This window comes from Megalops cyprinoides, chromosome 11, assembly GCF_013368585.1.
Source record: "Megalops cyprinoides isolate fMegCyp1 chromosome 11, fMegCyp1.pri, whole genome shotgun sequence".
In the NCBI taxonomy this organism is placed as follows: Eukaryota; Metazoa; Chordata; class Actinopteri; order Elopiformes; family Megalopidae; genus Megalops; species Megalops cyprinoides.
This window is the reverse complement of record NC_050593.1, coordinates 30,796,644-30,824,157: the sequence shown is the minus strand read 5'-3', so window position 1 is coordinate 30,824,157 and position 27,514 is coordinate 30,796,644. Positions and strand designations below refer to the sequence as shown.

Below are 27,514 nucleotides of genomic sequence, written 5' to 3'. Positions count from 1 at the left end.
GGGTCTAAACAATGACATATACATTAAGATAGAAAAAACATATGCTCTTTGCAAGTAATGCTAGAGCCAGTATCTCTTAGAGTAGATTATAGATATTTAACAGATACTCTAATCCAGAGCACCTGGCACAGGTTAGAATTTTTTACCTTGTCCAAGGGTGCAACAACAGTGTCCCAGCAGGGAACCAAACCAGCAACCTTTTGGTAATGAGTCCTGCTCCTTACCACTATGCTACACTGCCACCCCTTGCTATTCCTACAAATCAGAAATACACAGAGTGAACCTGACTCTGAACTTGCTGGATAAGTGGAAGTTGAGGGATGGGAAGAGTGGTGTCCCCAGCAAGCATGGGCCCACGTCCCCTGTGTTATGTGAGAGCTGGGCCTGTTCCTACAGATTAACCTCCTGCTTAATCTGATTAACAGTTTCTTATGAAAGCAAGACGCTTAGGGTTTGTAAAGGTATGGCGTTGCCTCGGAGCTAGCTCACTGTCACATGAAGTGGGAGATAGTGAGGGAAGCCTTTCAAAAATGGTGATGTTAGTGTGGTGCAGTATCACTCTAAATCTGTGAAAATGGGATTATTGGTAAATTAACAGAGGCCCACCAGGTAAGGTTGTCTCTCTTTAGCAGTGATTGAATGTGTAGAGGAGGCTGCTGTATAAGATGCATCTATGATGTCATGTGGTGATTGGGAGGGAACCGATTAGCAGCTTAAGATAATAAGTAATTAAAAACTAATAAGATCCTGGCTTTTTTAATTATATTAATGAGAATTTTATGAGGTACATGAAGCTATAATATTGTGGTAGCTACCTACTTTCTTCAGTTGTGTCAGATGTGAAGTGTAAAATATTATGAAGCAACAATGCAAGATATTATAAAGGAAACTGGAAATGTTTGAACACTCCTGCGGTAATTGATTGATCTTATTTTAGTATGTTGTAATTACAGCTACACAGAGGCTTGTCAAAGTCTGACTTACATTCTTGACTATAATTATGGAGGTATCACTTGCAAGGGAAACACATTTAATGTATTTTCAATTAGATAAACACAATGATGATTATTTCTTTAAGTTTGGCACCAATGTCTTTGCTCCATTACTTCCCAAGAGGCGCAAACAGCCTCAGATGGTGTGAAGGCACTTGAAGTCAGAGCGTTTGTGTGATAAGGTGCAAGAAGCTTGCGATGCAGAAAAGGCTGGTCTGTAGCTACGTGTAAACTGTTAAGTGAGCCAGTTGGGATCATGGTGGTCTGAGACGGCGCTAACGCTGGGCTGTTTAAACTGGGCTCGGTGGAAACCTGCGGGAGAAGGCTCGGATCTCCCCCGCGGCACGCTCGGTATGTATACAGACACTGGCGCAGTGTTTAGGAAAATGCTGTGTCCTCTCTGTTTGGATCTCTGAGCCGAGGTCCTGACGTCCCCGGGGTTAGATTTATGGATCCCCGACCATCTATGTATCACCAAGCACCATACATGGTAAACAGGGATCTGTGAGAATGGATACGAGGGCCAGTCACGCCTCCGCTCTTTCCCCGGGAGCCATTAACAGGAACTAAATACTCCTCTGCAAAATCAGCCTTAATTGACTAAATGGATTTTTCCAATTGCCGCCATAAGAACACTCCTTGTTTTTTGCCCAGCTTTGGTCTGCTGTTAGTGTAACAAAGTGGGTTTATAAATGAGATTGACTGTAATGGGTGGAAATTGTTGAGATTGACTGGCCATTAAGCAATTTAAACTCACCCTCCTTGCCTCCTTGTGATGTGCACTTAATCACTTGCACATTGTTAGAATTCGTGCCCCCGGTTTGATTTCTGTGGTCATCATAAATTTGCTCATTTGACTCAGCCTTCTCATTTGCTCACAAAGTCTTGAACTTGGCCCAAACATTAGATTTAGCCACCATTTCCTGGCCCTAATCAGATTAAGTTTCAGTATTAGCATTCTGGGGACACTCACCAAAAATCAGTTATGGAATTGTACATTAAAGAATGGCCATCTGAGTTTGAAGTAGTAAATCATTATAATCAGCTATCTTAATGCATGCTGTACATACAAGTTAGGTAGACTAACTGTTGAAAACAAAGTGTACTTATGGATGTGCAGTTATTTAGACCGCTGTATAAAGGTGACAAACAAAATCCACTCATCATTGTTGAGAGATTTTATCCCATCGGTAGCTGTCTGTACCAAAATCCAGGAATGACTCTTATACTGTTTGGTAGTGATGTCTTAGGTGCCATCATTGATATCATCAACCTTTTGTCTGAGCTTGAGTGGCTCTGCATCCAGTCGACATAAGTGTAATACAATGCACTTTGTCCTATGGTCACAAAATGTATACATATTTTGTGCATGCCTACAAACTGAATGAAACTTGCTCCAGTGAGTGGAAAAAAAGTTAAAAGGAGAAACTTGCAAGGTGGGAAACCTAAAATGTATCATCTCTAGTATGGCTGCATAGATTAATTGGTATAACATCAAACTCCTAATTCAGGGCACCTACAAAGCAAATTATATTGTGATTCAAAGGTAGTTCATTAAGTAGACACCGTAGTCTGCACAGTGTCCTAATTTGTCATTAACTCCCACCCCACCCCCACACATACACCGTAAATGGCCTTGGGATCTGTGAAAGGCATTACAGAAGTACAGTTTTATTATTATAATCTTATTTATGTTTTATCATGCTTTGTCAAATTCAAAGTACTTTTCCTGCTTTTTTTTTCCTTTTTGCAAACAAAGGTCTTTGGAAGAATTCCCAGGCTTGCACCGTAAGCGTACAGTGTTCATCAATGAAAAATTACTTTTCCATGGAGCCATCTAGGATGGTTTAGCCATTAGCTCACCAATGCTCTGTCCATAGACTGTCTGACCATGCAGGAGAGGGAAACTCTTTCACTTTCCCATGTGATTATTTTATTTCAAACCACAATTCCCAGGGGACCTGCTGGGGGAGTTTATATTGAAGACAGTCTGTTACTGGTTGTTGTCTCCAGTGCATTAGAAATCAGTTAAACCTCTCCAGGCTGTATTTATGATACCTCAGCTATGCAGTACAGTAAAAAAAGTGGACAACAAAATGCAGATGGTTTTAAGATACTCTTTCAAATAATAACAGCCATATATTTCATCCAGGTGTGGCCCCCTGTATATGAGGAGTGAATGTCACCAGTGTGTTTGCCGTGCAATGACAGTATGACTTGCACCACTGGTGAATTTGAGGGGAGTTTTCTGTTGTGTGCTGCTTTGTCTATTCTGAAGTGGATGGCATGAACGACACAATGGATCAAATCTTCCCCTGCCCCCTCTCTGCCCTAATGATATCTGAAAGCACCAATTACAGGTCCCCACAGTGTTATCATTGGAACTCAATACATCAAGATAAAAAAAAAACATCTCGGTGTCTGCTTATTGTCTGCATGCCACTTTGACACATGTACAGCTGGCGTGCTGGCACCAGCTCCCCAAACAACGCCGGACGGTCACAAGCAGCCATGATGTGTGTCTGATTTCAGAGAAGCAGAGCGCCAAGAGGACAGAGCCGGCTTCAGGTTCGGGGGAGGGGACGAAGCCGTCGGCTCCCGTGTTCCTCCGAGGCCTGAAGGATCTGAAAGTCATGGACGGGAGCCAAGTGGCCATGACCGTGGAGGTGACCGGTGAGGGCTTCCCCACGCCGAGTGTGACTGGCTGGCTTCGATTTTCATCAGTTCAACAAAAAAACACACAAAGGCTTTCCCACTGTTTACAGTGTCTTGTTTGCTTTGGTCAGAGGCATTTCCTCAGAGCGCCCACAGATTATTAGTTTGGAATTGTGTTTGGCTTTTGCATTTCCTTTTGACGTGTGACCTGGGGGGGTGGGGGTGGGTCTTACTGTTATTACTATGCATGATATTCAAACTCCCAACTTCCTGTGGAACATCTGGTCTGTTTTGGAGGAGTTAGTGTTCTGTTGCGCAAGTTTAAATACTTCTGTTAATGCATGTGCCTGGACACACTTTGTTGTCCAGGTGCAACTGCTGAAATGATACCCCTTGCTTGATGCAACTTAATTTCACAATATGATATGGTAATATGTTCAACCATTGGGTTTGGGTTTTAAAACAACCAAAAATAAGTTAGGTTATTGTTAAATTAATTTAATTATTGTCACACAAGCTTTACAATGCTGCGGTACTTACTCTAATTTGTCCCAAGAGGAAGCGTAGGTTGTTGAACAAGTCTGCTTTCTGAAAGTATCACCATGTACCCAGATAGATACCTAAGCTTATTAATTGGCTCAGTCTTTTGAAAAATTCTTTAAATTCTGTTTCTTCTTCCTGTTTAACTTTGAGTTGCGATACTACAGTCTTGTGAGCCTCAGCACCAGATACACAGTCAGAGTTTGTTTCTGCCTCCCTGTGTTAGCAAGGATTGCCGAATAAAGCCCCTCATACCTTTTTTTTTCTGAAACATTCCTTCTGTCCTCCCTTCAGCCTTTTCTTCTGTTTCCTTTCAGTTATTTTTAACCTGGCTTTTACAGGGTGGCAAGCAATGAAGCATTAGAAAATAACCAATCCCTTACCGTGAAGGTTTGCTACTGAGAGTCAGGCTGAATCGGCAGAGAAATGGCAAATCAGTTTTATAGATTAATCATGCATGTTTGATTCCATGTGCTTGCAGCCACCACTCTCATACAGCTCCAGAACAACCTGTCTTATTCAGGAGCTTAGACAGAACATAAATGTGTGTTTCTTTATACCAATGCATGTTTTTGACATGTTTTGACAAGTCATTGGTCTGTACTGCCATCATGTCCTAGGCAATCCCCAGCCAGAGATTGTGTGGTTGCACAATGGCAAAGAAATCCAGGAATCTGAGGACTTCCATTTTGAGCAAAAGGGGAAAGAGTACAGTCTGTTCATCCAGGAGGTGTTCCCAGAGGACACAGGGAAATACACCTGTGAGGTGTGGAATGGAGTTGGTGTAGCACGCACCGAGGCCACCCTAACTGTGCAAGGTACCAGCACACCTTAACACACACAACCAGACACACACACACACATACATATACAGGTGCACATACATGCATATACACTACACATAAACACATGCACACACACACAGAAACACTTGCATGAAAACACTTCACTGCTTCACCGCTGTTAAGCTTTGCGGATTGTCAGCTTAATCACAGGGTTCTTCGGTAATAAATAGATCTGACTTTGGCAAGACCCCTTGAGATTTTCTTCACAGTGCATTGCCTCACGAGCAGCAAAACATCACGTATGTGAGTGGACTCAGATAGTAAAGGTCCTCAATGAATCGGTTCCCTCTGTTTCAGAGCCCCAGGACGGGGTCCAGCCCTGGTTTATCACCAAGCCCAAATCCGTGACAGCCACCTTGGGCCAACACGCCCTGATCTCCTGCGCCATCGCCGGAGACCCCTTCCCACAATTCTTCTGGCTAAAGGGCGACGAGGTGCTGTCCTCAGGGGAAGACATAGAGATTCTCCACAAGGAGGATGTTGTCTCTCTGCTCTTCAGGAGGGTGAAGGCTCACCAAGCCGGGGACTACGAGATCAACCTGAAGTACGACCCTTTACGGAAGAATTTCCCTTGGTTCTGTAGAAGTAGCAGCCACCTCTAATCTAGGATTATATAACTGGAGATTCCTATACAATGACTTCCCTCACCCTTTCTGCTTTCCTGTGTAAGGAATTGATGTGAATGGGAGACTTTACTCAGCTCACTCAGTTTCATTCAATTCAGCATTCTGTGTGTGAATGTTGGTAAAGACACAAGAACACAAGAACAAAGCTCTTAATTGTTAAATGTAATGGGACACAGTTGTGAAAATATCTGTTGTATTCCCGCAGTGGAAGGAAGAATACTGGGGATGTTTATTACCATATAAGGCATGCACATTTAACAATTTAACGTAAACATTGGGAGGTGTGACCGGTGCTGATTGGCCGAAGGCCGAAGGCTTTCCTGAAATAGCCCAAGGATAGGGGCCCAGCTTTAGAGGGGTTAAAAGTTTAAATCATTCCAAAACAAGTAAAAAAGGAAAGAAAAAAAAAGCTGAAAGCCCAGATAGCAGCGCATCGCGCTTTTTCCTCCTGGTTGCTCTCCAAACACGGGCCGAGGCAGAAATCTAAGCTCGAAGGAACTCCTTTTTTATTACATCTCCTCTCCCTCTCCTTATCTGAGCTGCCGAAGCCTGTTCCCTCCACGCCAGCCCTCCTGGGTAAAAACCTCCTCTCTTCCCCTACAGGAATAAAGTGGGAGACTGCAGCTGTGTGGCGACTCTGCGGGTCAGCAGTGAGGGGGCAGGAGCGTCCGGCACGGAGCCTCAGCCAGCGTAAGTGCAGCGCACCCCTTTCGGCAGCCCCCTGACCCCGCTGCTGCTTTCCCGAAAGGCAGCTGCACCCTGTCTCCACGGCAGGTAGCCACACAGTGTGTCCAGACGGATTGTTTACTGCTGTGCCATTCTTCAAAGGCAGAGGGGGCTGGGACCCCACTCCGGGCTCGTTCCCTTATAAGGCCACTGAAGTCATCACTGATGCAATATAGCAATGAATTGTATTCCTTCAATTAACCTATTTTAGGCCGTAGGCTGGGCTAGCCTTGGCTTTTAAACCAGCCTGTTTTTTTCCCCTCTCTCTCTCTCTCTCTCTCTCTCTATTCCCGCCCTCGGCCGCTGCAGAGAGTCTTGTCAGAGTGTGGAGGGAGTGGACGGGACAGTGCGGGACAGAGGGGCAGTGAGTGAGGGACGCAGCAGCAGCCTGAGAGAGGAGCCGGCCAGCGCCAGGGGGCTTCTGAAGCGCCGCGTGGAGACCAAGGAGCACAGGGAGGACCAGATCCGGCAGCAAGAGGCCGAGCAGCGGGACTTCCGCACCGTGCTCGCCAGGAAAGTCGCCACCAAGAGCATTTCCGAGGAGGACCTGAAAGAGATCAGCGCCGAGCAGATGGACTTCAGGGCCAACCTCCAGAGGCAGGTCAAGCCCAAGACCCTGTCCGAAGAGGAGCGGAAGATCAACTCCCCGCAGCAGGTGGACTTCAGGTCCGTCCTGGGGAAGAAAGGGGGCACCCCTAAAGCGGCTACCCCAGCCAAAGAGGAGCCCCAAAAAAACCAGGCACCTGACTTCAAGTCCGTGCTGGCCAACAAAAAGAAGCAGCCGTCCATCGAGAACAACGGGGAGACCGCAAAGCCCAAAGCCCCGACGGAGAAAGAGAAAGAGAAGGAGAAGGAGAAGGAGAAGCAGAAGGAGAAGCAGAAGAACGATGTTAACTGTGTGGACGGTGGGATTATCGATAAGAAAACTAACAGTATCGGGAAGGGAAAGGAGCCTGTGTTCACTCAGAAACTGAGTGACGTGACTGTGGTGGACGGGGAGTGCTTGCGGTTGCAATGTCAGGTCACGGCCGATCCCCCACCTGTCATTACCTGGACGTTAGACGGGAAAGTGATCAAGCCCTCAAAATTCATCATCCTGTCTAATGAGGGTAAGAGGCCATACTTTCAAGTCATAATGATTATTTGTGTTACTCATATTTCAACATATATGATGAACTTTTAAAGAAAAAATAAAATTGATTCTGCTAACATGTGCATTGTAATGCTTGGAAAGAGAGTTAACTACATCTGAATGAATTTTAGATAGAAGATATCTAGATTCAGTTGTTTACTTTGTAATTACTTTGAGTGTAAAGTCTAGTCAGGATGCACAAGTTAACTTATGATAGGGTTTGAGTAGTGTTATGCTCACACTCACTGGTCTGGGATTGTTGTTAGCCTGGTCTGACACTGTTGTTCATTCAACTTGAATGGATACACTTCTGTTCTTTTGTGCTGGAAGTCGCTCTGGGTAAGAGTGTGTGCTAAATGAATTTACTGTATGTAACTTAAAGTGTCATGTTATTATTGTGCAGTTAAGTGAATGTACATTGAAAAGAATGGAACTGACTGGGATCTCCCTGCTCTCAGAGCATGGAAAGAGTGGTCATAAGAATAGATCATTTGACATAGGAGGGTCAGTATTATTTTAGCTCTTTTACCTCATAGGCCTATCAGGGTATTTGTTTTCATGTAAAAGAAGGCCCCCGTGTAGGAGATATTGTCCTGCTTGTTTTGTTCTCCTGTGAATAGAAAGTACGAGAATAGCAGAGAATTTCCCTGCGTCTGAGTTCCAGTTCCCCGGCAGTTTTATATGGACGTTATTAATCCTTTTTCCATTATTTCGAGAGATGTTGTTTCATTTGTGCTGGAAAGATGTACTGCTTTCTCACATTGCATGCGACACTGATTGCCCCGTTAAGTCAGCACCGCAACAATATCGCCCCTGCGCCTAGCCTTGTTTCAGCTGGCCTGAGTCCATGCAACCCTGTGTGCAGAGTGCATGCACCTCCAGAATGCACATTTCTGCTGTTTTCATGCAAAAACTGAATGCAGCCAATAGCGTGCTGAGTCTCCATGCTTGCACACCTCCTGTTGCCTGTGGCTGTTGTGATTGGTGGATGGTCCTGTGTATTGCTCGAGCTGGTTATCATAAACCTGTTTTGTTGTGCACAGTTGTTTCAGATGAGGAACAAGTTTAAGCACGTCCTGTGATTTTAAGTAGCCAACTGATTAAACGCTGTCAGAATCTTACCTTATTGCCTTTCACTTTCACAGCTGTATGGAGATTGACACCTTTAGCAGGGTGCATCTTGCACAACCTGTTTTAACTGGTCCCTATCAAGCTAGCTAAATTAAGGATAGATTGTTGTAATAACCTATCCTTGCCTGCTTTCTGCAGTTTCCTTTATGCTGAAATATGTCAGGTAGATTATAAAGTTCTCTCTATTTATGAATCTAAGGAAACATCTACATTGCAATATGCACTGAATTCATTAGCGACAAAATGTCGATTTACATCCTACCTGTAAGCTGTTCTGCATGGGTTGGGATTTTGATTCCCCATGCAACAGACATGACTGGTTTTTCTAACTGGTGCATCAGCTAGAGGGGGCTTACATACAGTTGCCCACACATTCGTATGGTCAGCCATGGGCATGACAAGGACAGAGGAATACATACCGCTGTTTTGAAGTACACAGAGCGAGCCTTTACCAGGAGCCCTAGCAGATATGCATGGGAATGATGACATGTGTAAAGTTTCTTGTAGAACTGACTGCAAACATGGAACGCTACACTGGGGAGATAGTGCTCACTGTACTGTCTCCATGCTTTAGCCTACCCCCAGTCTGTGCAGTTCCCACAGCCTTGGAAGGCACTGTGTCCAGGTCAGGCTGGGGTACCTCTCAGTTCTCACCGCTGAGATTTAGGCTTTCTTTTGGGCCCTCATGTCCTGGAAAATTAGGAGTGAAATTAATGGGAAACGTCTGCGAGCATGGCATGTAAAACACCAGGGCTTACAGCTATTGCAGAAGCCTACCTCCTGTTGGAAGTAATGCAGTTTTGCGCATTTGGTAGGCAATGACAAGTATATTTATCTCTGCTCCGCTATCAAAAAGTAAACAAACAAACCAACAAACGGCTCTGCTTGTGTTTGTAAGAGGGTTCACGGGAGTTCAGCTTTGCGTAGACATCCCTGCAACACAGGCATTCCTCCTCAGAGCCCAGGCTTGTTTTTGTCGTTGATCAAACTGTGGTACAGGTCAAGCATGGGGTGGCTGGGTGGTATAGTAGTACGGAAGGTTGTTGGTTCAATTTCCCATTGGGGCACTGCTGCGGTATTCTTTGGCAAGGTACTTAACCTGGAATTGCCTCAGTAAATATCCAGCTATGCATTTACATTTATTCATTTGGCAGACGCTTTTATCCAAAGCGACTTACAAATGAGGCAGAGTATAACACAAGCAAAAACCATAAGGAGTCAACAATATTAGAAGCGCTGCTTGACCGGGTTTTAATGGTTGGCCAGACAAGATACAAGCTAGCTGTATAAATAGATAACATGTAAAAACTGTAACCTATGTAAGTCACTCTGGATAACAGCGTCTGCTAAATGGCAACAATGTAATGTCATGTAATAATGCATGCTCCCCTGACTGCGTGCTTCCTGTCCCCAGGTGGCAAGTGCACCCTCACCATTGACAAGGCCCTGCCCGAGGACGAAGGCCAGTACAAGTGCCGGGCCGAGAATGCCGCCGGCAAAGCCGAGTGTGCCTGCATGGTCCTGGTGGACGGTGAGTGCTCCCAGAATCGTCCCGCTCCACTCTTCCCCATGTACCCCCCCCCCCCCCCCCCACCCTGAGCCGGCGCAACTTCCTGTTATTAAACTGGACAATTAGCAGCTGAGATCCTCGCCGGTCTCTTCCTGCACGTTGCCATTCAGCCCTGATAAATAACTTTATCCTTGGGTATTCCCGTAAGCACAAAAGTTGGGTGGCATTCTCAGTGCTGTCCTTGATTAGCAGCAAATCTAAATGGCTCCATCAGTCTTTCAACACTAATGATCCTCCTCTGTTCTAAAACAATGATTTCTAATAATGTTCAGTTAGACAGCCTTGTTGTGTGAAGGCATGTGTTTTAGTTTGTATGGAAAAAGCTGTACCATTATACTTTTGTAGTGCGTGGGCAATGACTGGATAGTATATCAAAAATACAAGTGAAAGTCAGATTTATTAGACTCTGTGTCCAAACAGCCTGAGCTTGTTTAGCTTACCCTGATAAAAATCTATGTAAATACTTTGAATGCCTATAATTTGTTCTCTGATTACATTACAAGCAAAGCAAGGACAAAAAATGTAAAATAGTAGGAAATGGTTTACTGGAACAAGTAGCTAAACAAGCATGTCACATGCTTCTCCTTTTCCAGATCCCTCAGACACTAACTCCACACCAGCCGACAAGAAGACCAAAAAGGCCTCCACTCCTACGACAGAGAGTGAGTTTCCAAAACATGTGCCGCTTTATTTCCCAAAAAAGGAGCGCTATGGGATTTCTGTGTCTTTCCCACTGATGCTCTCCCGCTTCTCTGAGGTCTCTTTATAGCATGTGAACAAAAGGGAAATGTTGTTCTTACCCTAGACTCACTCATCAAATCTCGCCAATCTCCCTTCAGTATCTGCTCACTCCACAGCGTGGGGGGGAGGGAAGAAAACATCTGGGTGACATTAATCATTTGCAGATTCTTAATTGAAATCTAAACCGATAAGCTTGTATTCGAAACCGATTCAGAAACCCCCTTCGTGTTTGACAAGAACCTATTCATGTGCGCTTTCTGGGGCAAATCTCTACATCTCCGTGATTAGCTTTATCTGGGCAAAGTAGAGAAGGGAGAGCGCACGAGGCCTTCCTTGTTTTTTCCTCTGCGTGCCTCCTTGATAAGAGCCTGGGAAGAGAGCAGCGGGCTCCTCCGAGGCCAGCGCACGTATTCCACCTTTACATAAAAGGCTCTCCTCTGTTCGTGCCCCCTTCTCCGGAACGCCGGCGTTTATTTCTCTCTTCCAGTTTGCCGAGTTTTTTTCAAGGTTCACAGGCCGCCGTGGAACTTTGCGCGCTGAGTTGTTTGACAGAGCTAATTGAGTGGTGTTTGTCTTTAAGCCGAAAGACACAGCTGGACCAGGAACTTAAAACAAGCCCTGGAGACAGAGAGAGAGAGAGAGAGAGAGAGAGAGAGAGGCAAGGAAGAAAGAGAGAGAGAGGGAGAGAGAGAGAGAGCGAGAGAGAGAGAGAGGGAGGGAGGGAGGTAGAGAGAGAAAGAGAGCAAGGAAAAGGAGGAGAGAAAGAGAGAGAGCAAGAGGGGGGGGGACAGAGAGAGAAAGAGAGGGAGGGGGAGAGAGAGAGGAAGAGAAGGGGGAGAGAGGGAGAGAGAGAGAGCAAAAGTGAGAGAGGGAGAGAGAGGAGCCTCCTTGCGTGGCTGCCCTGCTTGCTCACCTTCTTCTCTCAGACTGCCATGTAAGGCCTTGTGTCTCCCAGCTCCTCGCGCCTCGTGTTTCGGAGTATGGCGCACGAGCCTGTTTTTTCCCCAGTAAACCGAGGCTTAGCTGAATTTCTGCCAGACATGGGATACGGCTTCCTCCTGCTGGAACCTGCCCTGATGGATACAAGCCCTTCAAATCCAACCCAAAAGAATGAGAATTTAGTAATAACGGGAGGTCTGTGATTGACAGAAGCTCCATTACGCCTATTATCCATTTTGTACTGTTGGTGTGGTTTAACCCCCCAGCAAGACATTTCTTTACCATGATTAGACTATGCATTTGGCCTTGAGGTTTAACTTGAGCCTAAGGTTATGTTATGATCATCACAGCCACAATAAGTCTATTTCCTAAGATGTCATATGGAAACCTTACACTTCATAATGTAAGCTGACTGTAAATGTTTGTGTTGGTGACCTTGAGGTCGAGGTGGTAATTGTACAATACCAGAGGTATTGTCATATTTTTAAATATTGTCAAATAATTAAAGTCATATTTTTCAGCTTGTTATAATGTAAAAATGTGCATATTTTTGTTTCATGCTTTTTAGGGACCCACCACATAACAATTCCTACACTATGAAGGAGCAGATGTTTGCCAAGTCACTTTGACAGGCTTTGAGATTTGTGCGTTTTAATCCGTTTTGTAAATCGACATGATATGCCAGGAGAAACATCCGGCATGTTAGCGGTGGTTCAGGTGTGGTCTGGACCAGGGGAAGAAGCTCATGCAGATTAGAAACTTTGCAAGCGTTCATGGTTGACTCGCAGAGCTTTATGTAATAATCATTTCGCCCGCAAGTTGTAGAAATACATGCCGCCTGGCAGGGAGGTGAGAGTTTAATTGTGTTGGACGGGACGGACGTGGCTGAAACCGCTGGGCCTTTTTGCCTTTTGTTAGCGCACAGAGCCCCCTTTCCGTGCGTGCGTGCCTCTCGCTGGTGACAGCGTCGGGGAGGCAGCAGAGCCATGGGAAACGTGCAAAGCCAGAGCTTCCTCTGGCTCTGCCGCTGCTGTCGTAATGCTACAAAAATAAGCCGTCTTTTTATCCCGCGCTGGAAAACGCTAACCCCTCGCATTTATTTAACTTGCGTTCAGGGGCACCCCCCCCCCCCCAGCACTGGATCCTGCAGGGCCTTGAGCACACGGTCCCATCTGGGCCCGGGCCCTCTGCCGGACGTCCTGTCCCACTTGTTCAGTGACATCAAAAGCAGCCAGGCCAAGCTACTGGACATCCAGGCCGGGCTACCAGCCAGCCAAGCCAGGCTACAGGTCAGCCAAGACAGGCTACGGGCCATCCAGGCCAGGCTACCAGCCAGCCAAGCCAGGCTACAGGTCAACCAGGCCAAGCTACCGGCCATCCAGACCAGGCTACCAGCCAGCCAAGCCATGCTACAGGTCAACCAAGCCAGGCTACCGGTCAGCCAAGCAAGCCTACTGTTCATAGACCTTTACCCTGATGTAGACATCTATGTTTCTATAATCTCTATAATCTCTAAGATATCATTATTACAGTGAAAGATGGTGCCTTTGGGTCTCATTTTGCCATGTCTCAGTGGCTATCCCACAGTAACTAAACCTCTTTGAAGAGCTGCTTCTCTTTGTTTACCGTTTACAGCCTCAACAAAACATTCACACTGGGACTCAGATCATGTGACCCATTTTCATTACTGTGGTTTCCTGTAGTGACTAGCAGAAGAACAGATTGGGCTGCAGTGTATCTGATCATGCATTGACTCCATCCAGCCTCAGTGGCAGCTATAAGCAGTAAGCATGAGCCTGGGATTGGCACGGAACTATTGGCAAGGAACTGCAGGTCTAGTCCAACACATGCAGTGGCTGTTGGCAGGAGTTGTACCTCAGTCTCCTCACACATGAATCAATGTGTAATCGATGTGTGTTCCAGGACAGATCAATGTACAATAGTGTATGTCCATTCCAGAGCTACTCACAGTATGCAATCACCTCGTCCTATCAGTGGTTTAAACCGCTCGCATACCTTGATTACATTGTGCCAAGTTTGCTTTGTGCTCTGCTTAAAATGTGTAGAGTTACAGCCATGTGTCTTAGGTTATTAATATGTGATGAAATGTCAAATACTGTGGGAATATGGAGAGTGGAATTGATTCCTTGGAACTTTCAGAGATGTCCTTCACTTTAAGGGTGGAAATGTGACAGTCTCCAGGATCTGTTATTTAGTAGATTGGCTCTTTAATGTCCTTGGCAGATCTATGACTGTCCAGTTGATGATCCCGTAAATTCCTCCCTGGGTCATTCTGAAGTTGGAAAGATAATTGTAGAACTATGAGGTTGTGTCTCCTCATGAAAATGGAGAAGAAAAGCTGATCTCTACATGCAGGGATCAGTGAGATGTTTGCAAGTCTATTACTGTAATTACTCTAATTACTCCAATGAAGATAAGCTTCACTGGATCCCAAACGTTAGGTTTATCCATTTGTGGCTGTGGAGGTGTGTGTTCAATTCAATTTGTTTAACTCCGAGAAAGTATCCTACTCAAGTGAAGATCATCCCTCCTTTTCTGTGCAACTCCTTCTCCCGGGATTATTATGGCACCTTTTTTCCACATGTTCTGGGGGTACCAGAGTGAGTGTATTCTGGAACGGGAGATGTTCAGCTTTACCTGACTTTTTGCACAGACAGCTTAACTGATCTCCTGAGGGAATGATTTTAAATGATGTCACTTCCCTCGTGTGAATGCTGCAGTAGATGTACATCTGGAGGTAAATCGCACAGGTACCAGCAGAGTTCTTTCGCTGTAATGGAAGCCGCTCCATTCTTTCTCATGGCTGCACTGGGTCTGCTCCTTACTTAGAATGGTCTGTTTGGTCCATGGATTAAGGTGTGACACTGTGAAGGACTGAAAGTCAGATGTCTTACATGTCACTGACTTGTTATTGCCCGAATAATATATTCAGTCCAATGTGTATTGGTCTTAACCATATTTTAATCGTTCTATCATGGGTCTTTTCGAAGGAGGGTGGGAGAAAGGAGATTGGGTGTCATAAGCAACAGATTTGTTGTCATCCCATGCCTTGATGTTAAGTTAAAATAACTGATTACAAAAAGGAACGTACATACCGAGCCAAAATCCAGGCAAACATTCCTCCTGAAGGACACTAATTCTGCACTTTCCTTTGGCATGCAGTTTGTCAGAACCATAACAAAAAGGCCAAGGTGACCTTAAAGGGTGATGATGTGAATTAGTGTGTGTGTTCCTGTGTGTGTGCGTGCGTGTGTGTGTTTTGTATGTGAGTGATGAGTGTGTGCTTGTATGTTTGTATGTATCTGTGCTTCTGTATGTGTTCATCTTGCCACTGTGCCTATTGTTGATGTAGGCAATTGAAAAATCTGACTCTGACTTCATATGCATTTACATTCTTATGCAGTTTTATATGCAGTTACATTCTTAATCAGCAGTTAATTACTGTAGCTGGTACACTCTAATCTGTTTTTATTGAGATTGCACAAGTATGGACCAAGACCAGGTCTTACATTTAAATTTATTTTCCAGTTTTGACACACAATTTCTTCTGTTTTTTTATGCTGTTTTGGGAAGAACATTTGGAAGAATTGCAGTGAGGCATTTGATTGTGACTCAGAAAGAATGTGATCGCAGCTACTTCACCAAACTCTCCCCTCCCCTGGCAGACCAGAATAGAGCAGAATGAAGCTTTCAAATAAATTTAGGCTCTTTTGTTTCGACGTCGCCGTGGATGAACCTTTAAAAGCGATGAGCGATGTGTCATATTTATGGCCCTGCCGGTGACCCCCAGTGGCCAGCTTCTGCGCTTCCCTTAAACAGCGTCTCCCTTTCTCAAGAGCTGGGGGAATTTACTGCCTGCCCGGGTCTCCCACTCCACATGTCCTCTGTCTGTATGGTGCTTCCCGAGATTTGTGCCTAACGTTAAAGCACACACTATACACGCACATCCTTCTTCAGCAAAACAAAATGGGAGGGGGGGGGTCTTGCGTGAACTCCACATCTGGTTTTGGGAATGCCACAGTGAGCACTAGGCTGCCGGTAGTTAGAGGAACAATAGCTCCATGACCTTGTGGTAAATGCGGGTTTTTGTGGGCTCAGTGTACTGCAGAATCACACCAGAATTCTTAACAGCTAAGTGCTGCTGGCTTGAGCCTTGTCCTTGGCCTGCATCATGCCTGTGTGTTACACTGCTTCACAGCACAAAAATTGGGATAATCTCCATCCTCAAGTCTTAGAGGATCAGAGGAGGATGTTCCTAACATTTAAGGGAGACAACTATCACCTAGAAAACATCTACAAATACGTATTAACTGCACTTCTGGAATACAGTGTGATTGTAGCCTTCCTCACAGTGTCCTGGAACAGCACCATCAGAGAGTGGAACAGACTTCCTATAAATGGCTGCCTGGTCGCCTCTGTCATCTGAGAAATTAAACTTGGCAGCAACACAAAGGCACGGGGTCCAGCGATTCAGTTGTCAGGGATCTAAAGGGATATTTGCCGGTTCCATGTGCGCAGTCATGCTGGTGTGATGAAGCTGTTCAGAGCTTGTCTTTTGCCCCCCCCCCCCAGTTCTGTTTGTGTTCATTTCCTCTGGTTTTACGCTTACAGTATATCTTTAGACTTAGCCATTGAAGCATCATATCCGTTCCTAAGCTCACGCCGAAATATTCTGGAACATTGATCTCTGCATGCTAGGGCTAATTCCAAAACTTCACCAGTATGCCAGTCTGAGTCTCGTCCAAAAAATAAATAAATAATAAATCTTGTTACGGAAAAAAGAAAAGATCAGAATCTGAGAATCTGATGGAGCCTTCGAAACTATTTTTAGAGAGAGGAGGAAGGGCTTTGAAGCAGAAAATATGCAACATGAGATTAATGACTGAAAAGCTAACAGCTGAAATTTTAATTGGTTTAGGTTCCATGTGCTCTTTTGTGGTTGAAATTCGCTCTGCGCATTGCTTGGTTTTACTGGCACATTGTTTCTTGACAGCGATCAAACATAAAATAAATAGTGCTGAGAGCCATTTCCTGGATACTTTCAGACTATTTTTAGTATTACCAAAAAAGGCAAATTCCAAAGGACACGAGCTCTGAGCCGGCCCTTCTCCCAGGGACATCCAGAGGAGAGGAGCTGCTTCCCCCAGTAACACTTATCAGGAGTTTTTATTCACTCTCCCACGTACCTTCAGAAAACACTCCTGCGCATATCCATCTGTTCTCTCTGACTTGTTGTGAGAGTTAGCGTACTTAATTTATGCGTTCACTCATTTGACTCTCACTATTCAAGATCTGATGAAAGTAGGTTAATTTCTCGCAAATCTTTATATTTTTTTCTCTATTAGAGGATCATTTATGCAGAAGTATTGGATTTACAAGTGTACTGCAGAGAAAAGCCTTCCCTGCCCTGATAAACTCTCATATGCACAGTATCACCGCGCTGTTTGTGTCTCTGTCTATTACATCAAGTTAAGGCTTCCTCTCTTTTGTGTTTGAGACATATTACACTGAATCTATAGATCATGATGAATCAATCAGATAACATCATATAAGCAGTATTGCAATAAAGCATTCAGAACTGCAAACTGTGAAGAATAAAAAAAGTTTTTTTTTTAATAAAAATACATTGGACACAGCTTTTGTATTTTCATTTGAGAAAAGCTTAACTTATGTGATGTATTAGAATTATTACTTTTAAATGTTGATTTAGAAGATTTATATGTTTGAAACAAACTTGATACAGCCTTTGAAAGAGTTGAAAGAAAGGACATTTGAACTTCCTACGACATGGCCTTGCAGTCAGCACCAAAGTGTTGTAATTTCATGTTGGCAGTTTAGTGATAGTTTTATGTCCTGAATGTGCTAGAGCAATGACTTTGTTAGGTTTTAGTGGTAGCTACTGGAAATTCCTCTTCTTTTATATCATTGCCCGTCCACCACAAAAACGTCCGCTTCTTGCACAGCTAAGACCGGTGTAAGTGCACTCTTAAAAGATTTGAAGATGTATAGAATATCAGTTTTGGTTTGGTCTGTTTTGTCTCTCTTTTTGGATAAAACAATGAAGAATGTGTCTTTGCGGCTGGTCTTAAGAAGAGGTGCATGTTACATAAAGACAACCTTATGTAACTTATGTGAAACCTGTATAACTATTATGCCCTAAATAATGAACTGTCTTGTTTTGTTTTCACCTCTAGATGAGGCAAGAATAAAGAAGCCAACACCAAAGACAGCTCCTAAACAGGGTGAGAACTTCTTTTCTTTTTTAATTAAGGAGTTTTTCAACAGATGACAGTTTAAGTGGCGCACAGCATTTATTGTTAGACGCTGATTAGACCATATAAGATGTAACAGTCCTCCACTATGTCCAGGATGAATTGTGAATTTTATGTTATATGTAACAGTTTATCTACCAGTGGTTCATGTGAACACTTTTTCTTTTAATAAAAATTGTCAGAAATGCTGTACCTGAGTGGCATGTCAGCAGCCAATCACCATGATGTTCAAAAGATTTTAGGGTTCTGATACAACCAATCTAGATTGTTTCCCTTTACTGGACTGCTCATACAGGTAGCGTAGGAACCATGAGACCTGCACACAGCTTTACCTCAAAGGGAACTTTTATGATGTGACACTGGCAGAGTTTGGATTTCAGCAGAGTCTGGTCAGGCTTCGTCAGGCACTTCTCCTTGCAGGACAGTGTTACTCTAATGGTTCGGCATCCTGCAGAGGCAGTAATTTCGGCCTCAGATCTCCTTCTCATCCTGCACTGACGATGAGCGCGGCCTCCGAGAACGGAGCGCTAATCCCGCGTTTCGCTGAGGACGGCGAATCCCAGCAGCTGTGGCAGTTGTGCATTGTTCGCGTGGGCGAGCTTTAAGGCGTTAGTGCTCTGACGGTGTGGGGGCCCGGGTCGGAAAGCCCTGGGTCCGGGCCTGTTGAGATTGATGGACGCAGGTGGACCTTGGGGGGGGGGATAATAATAGCAGAGCGTAATCGTGCGGGGGAGTTTTAATGCGAAAGTGATATCGAGCCGGGTCGAGGCATGGGGCGCAGGTGATTAAGGACACAGTATGTGACCTCCGGCTCTGCGATGTTTTCCAGTCGTTCCCCCTCAGATTATACAGTTCCCTGACGATATGAAGATCCTGGCGGGAGAGAATGTGGAAATCCTCTGTAAGTTCGGAGGAGCCCAGCCCATCACCTGCACCTGGCTCAAGTTCAGGAAACCGGTAAGGCCCAACAGGGCTCCCCTCCAGATTTTACACACAGACGGGAGAGGTGTGTACAACAGAGATACATAAACTCTGGACTGCATCCCTTTTTAAATGAACCTAACTGTGCTTCTTGTGCTATTGTGCATTCCTGCTCATATGCAAACCTATAGGTAGTGTAAAAAAAAACCCTAACTGATGTAGCTCTGGATAAGATCTAAATGCCAATAATGTAATGTAAATGTAATGTATTCACAGTGCATTTCACTTCTGCCCAGATAACAAAACCTTCACAATAACAGCTCTCAGTATTACACCTACCCCTTGATGGCACTACTCTAAAGGTAACTCACATGTATCCTTTCACAGATCCAGGACGGACAGGGCGATATATCCATCGAGACCACCGATTCGTCGAGCAAACTGACCATCTCGACCACCAACCAAGACCACTGTGGATGTTACACTGTTGAGCTGCATAACAAGTTTGGCACCAGACAGGCTGCCCTTAACCTCACCATCGTCGGTAGGTTATGTTGCTGTGAAGCTGTGGTGAGGGCACCAGATGTCCAGGTGGTTGTGGATGTGACTCTAGGTGTACCTGAACCGACTCCATTGTTAGTGACATAGCTATATCTGCTGAAATACTGCCCAGTCTTAAGCACAAAACAAAACTCACCCCACTACAAATATGTTATTGTGCATGCAATTTATTATGTAATAATGAGATGGCATGGTGATGAAAAATAGCGGGCAATGGCATTTTGTAGATGTTGCCCTTCTAAGCTTATATATTAAAATAAAAGTGAATTTGGCTGACTTTTGTAGGGAAATCGGGTCTGGCATGAAAAAGATATGATTATAGCTGTGTTAGACCCTTGCGGGTGCTTAAAGTTTAGAACCTCACAAATGCTTTAATGTTAGACCGTTGCGAGGCGTTTATTGTTTCTGTAGCGCGTTTCACGAGGCCATTTTTTAAACGGGTTTCCAGCAACGCTGCTGTTGCAGAGACTTCGGTGAAGCCAGCGAGTAGGGCCCGCTCCAGACTGCAGCGCTTGCAGGCCCGGGCCCAGGGATCTCCCATGGCCTTTTATGGTTCTGTTTGCTCTCCAGCCATCCACTTCGAGTGAAAAGACTTCACCGCTGCCATCTCTGCCTGCGTGGAGCGCACCCAGCCAGGCTGAGGGGAATAGGAGCAGGGGGAAGTCAGCGGTTCCTCCCTGCGTTGGTGCTGTTTATGGGCTGCATAAAGAGTAGAGTAAAGTAGGAGCAGTTCAGAGAGCTTGTTAGACTTGTTAGGAGAGCAGTGAAACTGGCACACTTCTGAAAGGCTTGTTTGTGTGCTTGTCCCCGCTCATTAGTTTAATAAACTCAGGCTGCACAGTCAGGAGGGGCAGTGATCTTAAGATTTATGGATGTTTAGCTCCTGCTGGGATCTGCCGTTATGGATGTTTAGCTTGTGTGGGGATCAGCTGTTATGAGTGTGTCGCTTTGGGCTCAGCAGAGGACTTGGTTTAAGGCTGTATTTCAGTCTTTACTATCTTCCAACCAATGCTGCTGCCGTAGCAATATCAGGTTTCACTAACACTGGAACGCTGTATAAGCCACTTAACACCATCTGCATTGTTTGATGGTTTCAGTTAAAACATGAAGATAGAGCTGAAGGCATCCATGGTGCATCTGCATAATGTTAGTGCCTGTTTTAACAGCTCTCGGTTCGATTTCATAACTCAGCCGGATTTATTTTAATGTGCTGATCGCAGTTGGATTTATGCAGGCCGTTCCAGAGACATATTCCAGGGGGAATAAAAAATGAGAAAGAAATCATAGCTGATATGATAAAAACAGAATTGCTCTTTGCAACATAACATTTATAATTCAGTGGGGTACTAGCATTACAGTTATGAGGATGTGTTAAACCCTGAGGAATATAGACTGAATAAACTACACAGATTGAAGTGTCAGAATGGAAGTGAACATCTGTAACTTTTCTTCTGACACCACTGTAAATATCTGAAGAGCTGGATCATTGCTGGAGCCCTCTAGTCTACTTTTTCTGTGTTCATGTGTAAACATAGGGCATTCTTATTTACAGAGTCCTTAACAAATCAACATTCCTGTTATTTTTTGGTCGTGTGTCAGGCCTCCATTGTTCAGAAATGTATTTATGAAATGTGCTCAGGGTTAGAAGTTAAAGGACTAGAACTTGTTTGATACCTGCTGTTAGGGACACTGAGTTGGGCTGTGCTGGATGTTTGTGAGTTGAGGAGTAATGTGACATTCTTGTTCCAGGTTTAGACTACCTTTACATGGTTTATGTGAAAATTTATTTATTACATCATCTGTTCAGCTTTGTAGGTCTGAGTCCTGCAAGGTCCAGATCCTAGTCCTTTTTACATTCTGTATCGTCTCAGCTTTGGAGATGTGAAGTCACACCTGTTCATAGGAGAAATGCTTTTAAGTCTGACACAATTTCATTACCTTGTAAAATGTGACTTTTGTGGGCACAATGAATTGACAGCCATGGTGCCAACAACTGTTTACACAGCCTTGGGTTGTCTGGCAGAGCAGACAGCCTTGGTTTCACTAGCTGAGCATACAAAGATGCTGCTACAGAATCAACTGTACAGCCAGATTCAAGCTCACCCTGATGTCCTTTGTGCTTAATGTCGATTATTGAATCCAAGCTCTTTTTTTCATGCTTTTGCATTTTTAGTTAATCTCAGCAAAAGATGCTGATGTGTAAGGAACAAAAACCTATAACACCGTATTCAAATCATTTTTCGAAGTCGAATTGTGGTTAGATTGAATCTGGGTTTTTTTGGTTGATCGAAATTTTTGACTTCCGGGTATCTGCCTGTGATTGGTGCTTCCAGACAAGCCCGACCCCCCGGCGCGTGTGCCCGCGGCCTCGGACATCCGCAGGTCCTCCCTCACGCTGTCGTGGTATGGCCCCACTTACGACGGTGGGAGCGCGGTCCAGTCCTACAACCTGGAGATCTGGAACTCAGTGGACAAGGAGTGGAAGGATCTCGTCTCCTGCAACAGCACTTCGTACAACGTCCACAACTTACTGCCTGACAGGGAGTACAAGTTCCGGGTACGAGCTGTGAACATTTATGGTGTCGGAGAGCCCAGCGCTGAGTCTGACCCAGTCACAGTCGGGGTAGAAGAAGAGGGTGAGCTCCCCCTAGTGGACATTTTGAATATACTGATATCTGTTTTTTTTTTTTCAAAATTGCATGAAATGAAGGCCTACAGTAAATAGTGAAGGGCAAGAATGACAGAAAATTGATGGATTGATATTAACATTATGCTCTTGAATGATTGTATGACAATAACTCCACTTCTGTTTGAATAAGAGTAGATGAGGTTAAACAGTTATCTTTAATGCTGATCATCTCATTGCAATGTGCAAAACAAATTTCTATGTGCAGCAGATAAAGCCACAAAAGTACTACCTCTGTCACAATTAAGCAGAATTGTTTACAATGATCACAGAACAGTTCTAACGGTTTATCACATTTTTTCATTCATGTTTGATGTCTTTTATTAGAAGAAAAAGAGGAGGCTGAGGCATCCGATGATGGTAGGTGCTTGATTTAAGATTATGCACATGAAAATAATCCATAAAAAGACTTTTTTGCTTTTTAAAAACACATATTTCTTCTTTACTCATAGATGTGGAGAAAGAACCAGAATACAGAGATGTGGTCATTAAGAAAGATCAGAAAGTCAAGGACTTATATGATGTGGAGGAAAGGCTGGGAACGTGAGTGCCTAGTCATTTTATTGAGTTGTCAAGATCTGTTTGTTGGATGATGCAAAACTGCCCAGTGGATGGCTGTGTTCTCCCAGCTTCTGTTCATTCTCCTTAGGTAACATTTTGTTTTTTTGTTTTTTCATTTTAGGGGGAAATTTGGACAAGTGTTTAAACTTGTGGAGAAATCAACTAAAAAAGTCTGGGCAGGAAAGTTTATCAAAGCTTATTCAGCAAAAGAGAAGGAAAATGTAAGACAAGAAATAGGCATTATGAACTGCCTGCACCACCCCAAACTCGTCCAGTGTGTAGACGCTTTTGAGGGCAAGTCAGACATTGTCATGGTTCTGGAAATGTGAGTATCATTTTTTTTGTCCCTTTATCCATTCTTGTCCAACATATAAAATGGTGTATGAAAAGGATATTCTATAGTATATAAAAGGAAATGTCTTCTCCAAGATATCAGTGTGTTCATCTGCTGCTTCTGACACTGTGTTGCTTGGGTTTGTTGCATAGCAGAATTCTAAAAGTCTTTGGGTTGATCCCACAGCTGTTTCAAAGCACAGTGTTGCTGCCTTTGAATTAATGGTTGAATAAAAATCTTGATGTGCTAAAAATCTCATGCATCATATAGTACATGGTAGACGATGACAGACTGATAAAAATAGCATGAATCCCAGAAAACCTTTGAGCATTTTCCTGCTTGGCACCCTTTATGGAAAAAGGCCAGATCTGAATCTCTCTGAGCACTTAATGCATTGCTGGAAAACAAAAAAAAAATATATCGGTGGGTTTTGAATAGAAAGTGGTTTACTCTCAACATATTGAAGATGTGAGAACTTATTTTAGTTTTTTAATATCATTTGGATCCTATCTTCTTACTTTCTTGCATTTCCCCATGAATCCAGACTGATTTTTCAGTCTAAGAAAAAATACATTTTTCATGGGGGTTTAGTGACGAATGGAAAAATCCTCTTGCCAAGAATGTGAAAGATGCAAACAAATTAACAGTAGCATGGTCCCTTATTTATAGTGTAGCATCAAACAGAAGATGGACAAAACCCTTGGCCTGAAGACATCTAAATGTTTATATTTTGAGTCTAGCCAAAAGGAGAATAAGTCCTGCCATACTGTTTTATGAACTTAAAGGGAAGGATAAAAACCACAGCATCAACGCTAATATCCATCAGTATTACCGTGTTGTATACCTGAAAATTCGAAGTTAAATGTTGTGTTCACATAATTTTATCACTGCATGTCTAAATTAACATTTTGCAAAGCTATCTGATAAAATCGAAATGTACCAGACAGTGGTCAAAATACTGTCACATCTGCTCACAGCATGAAAAAAAATAAATTTCACTTGGGTGCTCCAAGACAGTGTGAGGGTTTTGCTTTTTACCGTTTAGCTTTTGCAAAAAAGCCACGATATAAGCTTTGAATCACAAAAAACACAAGATATCACTCCACTACGAACCAACTTGTGTGAACATGCATATGACTGATGTCATTAAACTTTGTATGCAGTGTGGAGATGTGTGTCTAAATTATGATGTCTTTCCTGTTTGAATGAGCACCTGAATGCTGTCACTCCAATCCAAAGTCCATCTGTGTGAATGGGTAAGGCTGTAAGCGGTCATAGGAGGTGTTGTGGTTCCTCACAGTTTCTTTGTTCTGCAGGATCTCTGGAGGAGAGCTGTTTGAACGGATCATTGATGAGGACTTTGAGCTCACAGAGAGGGAAGTCATTAAGTACATGCTGCAGATTGTGGATGGAGTGCAGTTCATCCACAAGCAGGGCATTGTCCACCTGGACCTGAAGCCTGAGAACATCATGTGTGTCAACAAGACAGGCAGCAGGATCAAACTTATCGACTTCGGCCTTGCACGTCGGCTAGGTAACTCACCACGGAAACCGTGGTCTTCATAAGAACTCTACATGTATAAAATTGGATGTCTCTGACCCTGGTCTTCACAGGTTCAAATCTGTAATCTTCAGTCCTGGTTATCATGAGAGTAAGATGCATGTTTCTCAATTGTAGTGTCAGGATATCATCCTCCTGAAAGTTTGCTTTCATTGCCCATCCAAATGAGGGCTTGGCTAGCAAAGTTTTTTTGAACATTTTTATATTCTTCATCACATCATACGTAGGTGTGGATCCTTTCAGGTAAATCCAAGGAAGTCTTTCTCTCTGTGCCTCAGTAAGTAGAAAAAAAAAACCTTGACTGTTTTGTTATGTTTGTTCACAGAAAATGCTGGAACCCTGAAGGTCCTGTTCGGCACACCTGAGTTTGTGGCTCCAGAAGTCATCAACTATGAGGCTATTAGTTACGCTACAGACATGTGGAGTATAGGAGTCATCTGCTACATCCTGTAAGTGAAGTCTGAAGAGGGTCCCCATTTCATTAATCAGTTGCAGTGGTTTCAAGCCTTATGTGGTGCTAAAATGTGTTCGAACCAACCATGCATTAATGTATTCATTTAGATATACCACTATACAGTGAATGCAATCAGTATGTTTGCATCTGTTTGTTTATATTCACTGATTACTGCATATTTCATCTCACCATAGACATTAGCAGGTTAATATAAAGCCCCGTCTCTCACTGGTGGTTTCAGCATCGGGCTTCTGGCCCTTTAATCAGCACCACGTGGCCAGCATCCCAGGCCCGCCTGATGAATCCGTTTATTTTTCGCGTTCTCAGCACCAGATTGTTTCCACAGCCGTGCGATTGCAGGCAGTTCATTTATGACTGTAAATGGGTATGGAGGAGCCGCGTGTCTCAGAAGGGTCCCAGATGGGCCCGCTCCTCTCAGCTGAAGCACACCACTCAAAGTGAATAATCACTCCAGCCAGTGCCGCGGATGTCACCTCTGTCCGTATAAATCTGCAACATTGCTTACATTACTTACATATCGGAGCCATTTAGGAAACGGTGTTCTCTGATCTCCCAGCTCATCTGTTGATTCTGAGCATTGCAATCCACAAGAGTATGTATATGGAAAAGGTTGCCCCCATCTCAACAGGTCTGCCCATGCTTTCAGAGTAGCACTCTGAAGCAAACTAACCGGCTGAGCTATTATAAGCAATTAAGATTGCAAATCTGCAAAGAGCAATCTATGCGACTCCCTCTTGCGTCCAGTAAATGGATTTTTTAAAAATTTGTTTCCTGCGAGTTTACATTTTCCTGAAAGTAGGAGCCATTACCAAAACCAAACAGTCATAATAACGCATGTCTTGACATTACATTACTGTAATTTAGCAGACACTCCTATCCAGAGAGACTTGCATAGGTTACGAGTTTACATATTATCTATTTATACAGCTGGATACTTACTAAGGCAATTCTGGGTTAAAAACCTTGCCCAAGGGTACAGCAGCAGTGCCCCAGTAGGGAATCAAACCGGCAGCCTTTTGGCTACAAACCCTGCGTCTGACCACTATGTTACACTGCCGCCCCAAATTTGAGGCCGAAATTGAGAGCTTTTATGATTGTACATCCCGGCATTGTCAAACAGTGGATGCTTACTGCCTGTCTGACCACACCTTACTGTCCTCAGGGTCAGCGGACTCTCCCCGTTCATGGGAGACAACGACAACGAGACGCTGTCCAACGTCACCTCTGCCACATGGGACTTTGAGGACGAGGCCTTCGACGAGATCTCCGAGGAGGCCAAGAGCTTCATCAGCAGCCTGCTGAAGAAAGACATGAAGTGAGAAGTGTCCCTCTTCTAAAAAGGAGCTAGCTCAGGCATTTAGCTGTGGAATCTGGCACTTAGCAGCTGATCTTGGATAAGAAGCGAAAGCCACTTTGATGCAGGCTCATAATCGCATCAGTGATTAATGTGTGGAATGTGGGAATGTCAGAGAGGCCGGTGATTCGGTTTCAGTGATGTGTAACGCCTTGTGAAGGCCCTGCCGCTGCTGTGTGTTTCACCGGGTTGTTTGGCGTGTTGGGAGTCCAGTGGTGGTGAACTGCGTCTCAGACTGTAGAGAAGTGTTGAGAAGCTGGCAGACAGTTCTCTCATTAATGAGCCCAAAAAGGAAAAAAAGTTTAAAACAAACATTAATTTTTAAAAAAAAAATCAAACAACAAAACAAAGGAAACAAGCCTATGCACAACACCAGCAGGGACAAAGTGAGCCTTCCCTGCTCCCCAGCCACACCTGTATTTAATCAGGCTTCAATCAGTAAGGTGTGGCTCGTTACCCAATAGGCTGTTCCCTTACAAATCACCATCAGGTGCACACATTTAACAATGACTTACAACAGTTAGCTCAAGGGAGAGGTGGTGAAGGCTCTCCTTCACATAGAGCATGTGCGGTTCTCTGCCCCCCCCCAGGGCCCGCCTGACGTGCGGTCAGTGCTTGGAACATCCATGGCTGAAGCAGGACACCAAGAACATGGAGGCCAAGAAGCTGTCCAAAGAGAGGATGAAGAAGTACATCCTGAGAAGGAAGTGGCAGGTAAGGACATGCCCTGCTGGTTCAGTTACTTTAGAAACCCCGTACAGTGTGCCACGTTCAGAAGTGCAAGGCCTATTACGGCATAAAGTACTGCCGTGCATGACCAAGGTCTGCACTAGAGGTCAAATGAAGTTATTAATAAAACAAGTCACTAACC

At 44.2% G+C, this 27,514-nt stretch overlaps 1 protein-coding gene across 3 annotated transcripts in view; it reads left to right on the top strand.

Moving 5' to 3' along the window:
• The window catches only part of mylka (myosin, light chain kinase a), a 65,449-nt gene that overhangs the window by 34,348 nt on the left and 3,587 nt on the right, over positions 1-27,514 (top strand). For all 3 annotated transcript variants that reach the window (XM_036540128.1, XM_036540127.1, XM_036540125.1), the window contains 18 exons: positions 3,525-3,665; positions 4,808-5,005; positions 5,330-5,576; positions 6,262-6,348; positions 6,694-7,493; positions 10,062-10,178; positions 10,811-10,879; positions 18,113-18,160; positions 19,020-19,147; positions 19,499-19,655; positions 22,006-22,308; positions 22,686-22,718; positions 22,811-22,901; positions 23,041-23,244; positions 24,570-24,787; positions 25,140-25,263; positions 26,452-26,604; positions 27,234-27,357. In XM_036540128.1, the coding sequence (XP_036396021.1) occupies positions 3,525-3,665; positions 4,808-5,005; positions 5,330-5,576; positions 6,262-6,348; positions 6,694-7,493; positions 10,062-10,178; positions 10,811-10,879; positions 18,113-18,160; positions 19,020-19,147; positions 19,499-19,655; positions 22,006-22,308; positions 22,686-22,718; positions 22,811-22,901; positions 23,041-23,244; positions 24,570-24,787; positions 25,140-25,263; positions 26,452-26,604; positions 27,234-27,357 (3,242 nt within the window). The remainder of the gene's footprint in view (positions 1-3,524; positions 3,666-4,807; positions 5,006-5,329; positions 5,577-6,261; positions 6,349-6,693; positions 7,494-10,061; positions 10,179-10,810; positions 10,880-18,112; positions 18,161-19,019; positions 19,148-19,498; positions 19,656-22,005; positions 22,309-22,685; positions 22,719-22,810; positions 22,902-23,040; positions 23,245-24,569; positions 24,788-25,139; positions 25,264-26,451; positions 26,605-27,233; positions 27,358-27,514) is intronic.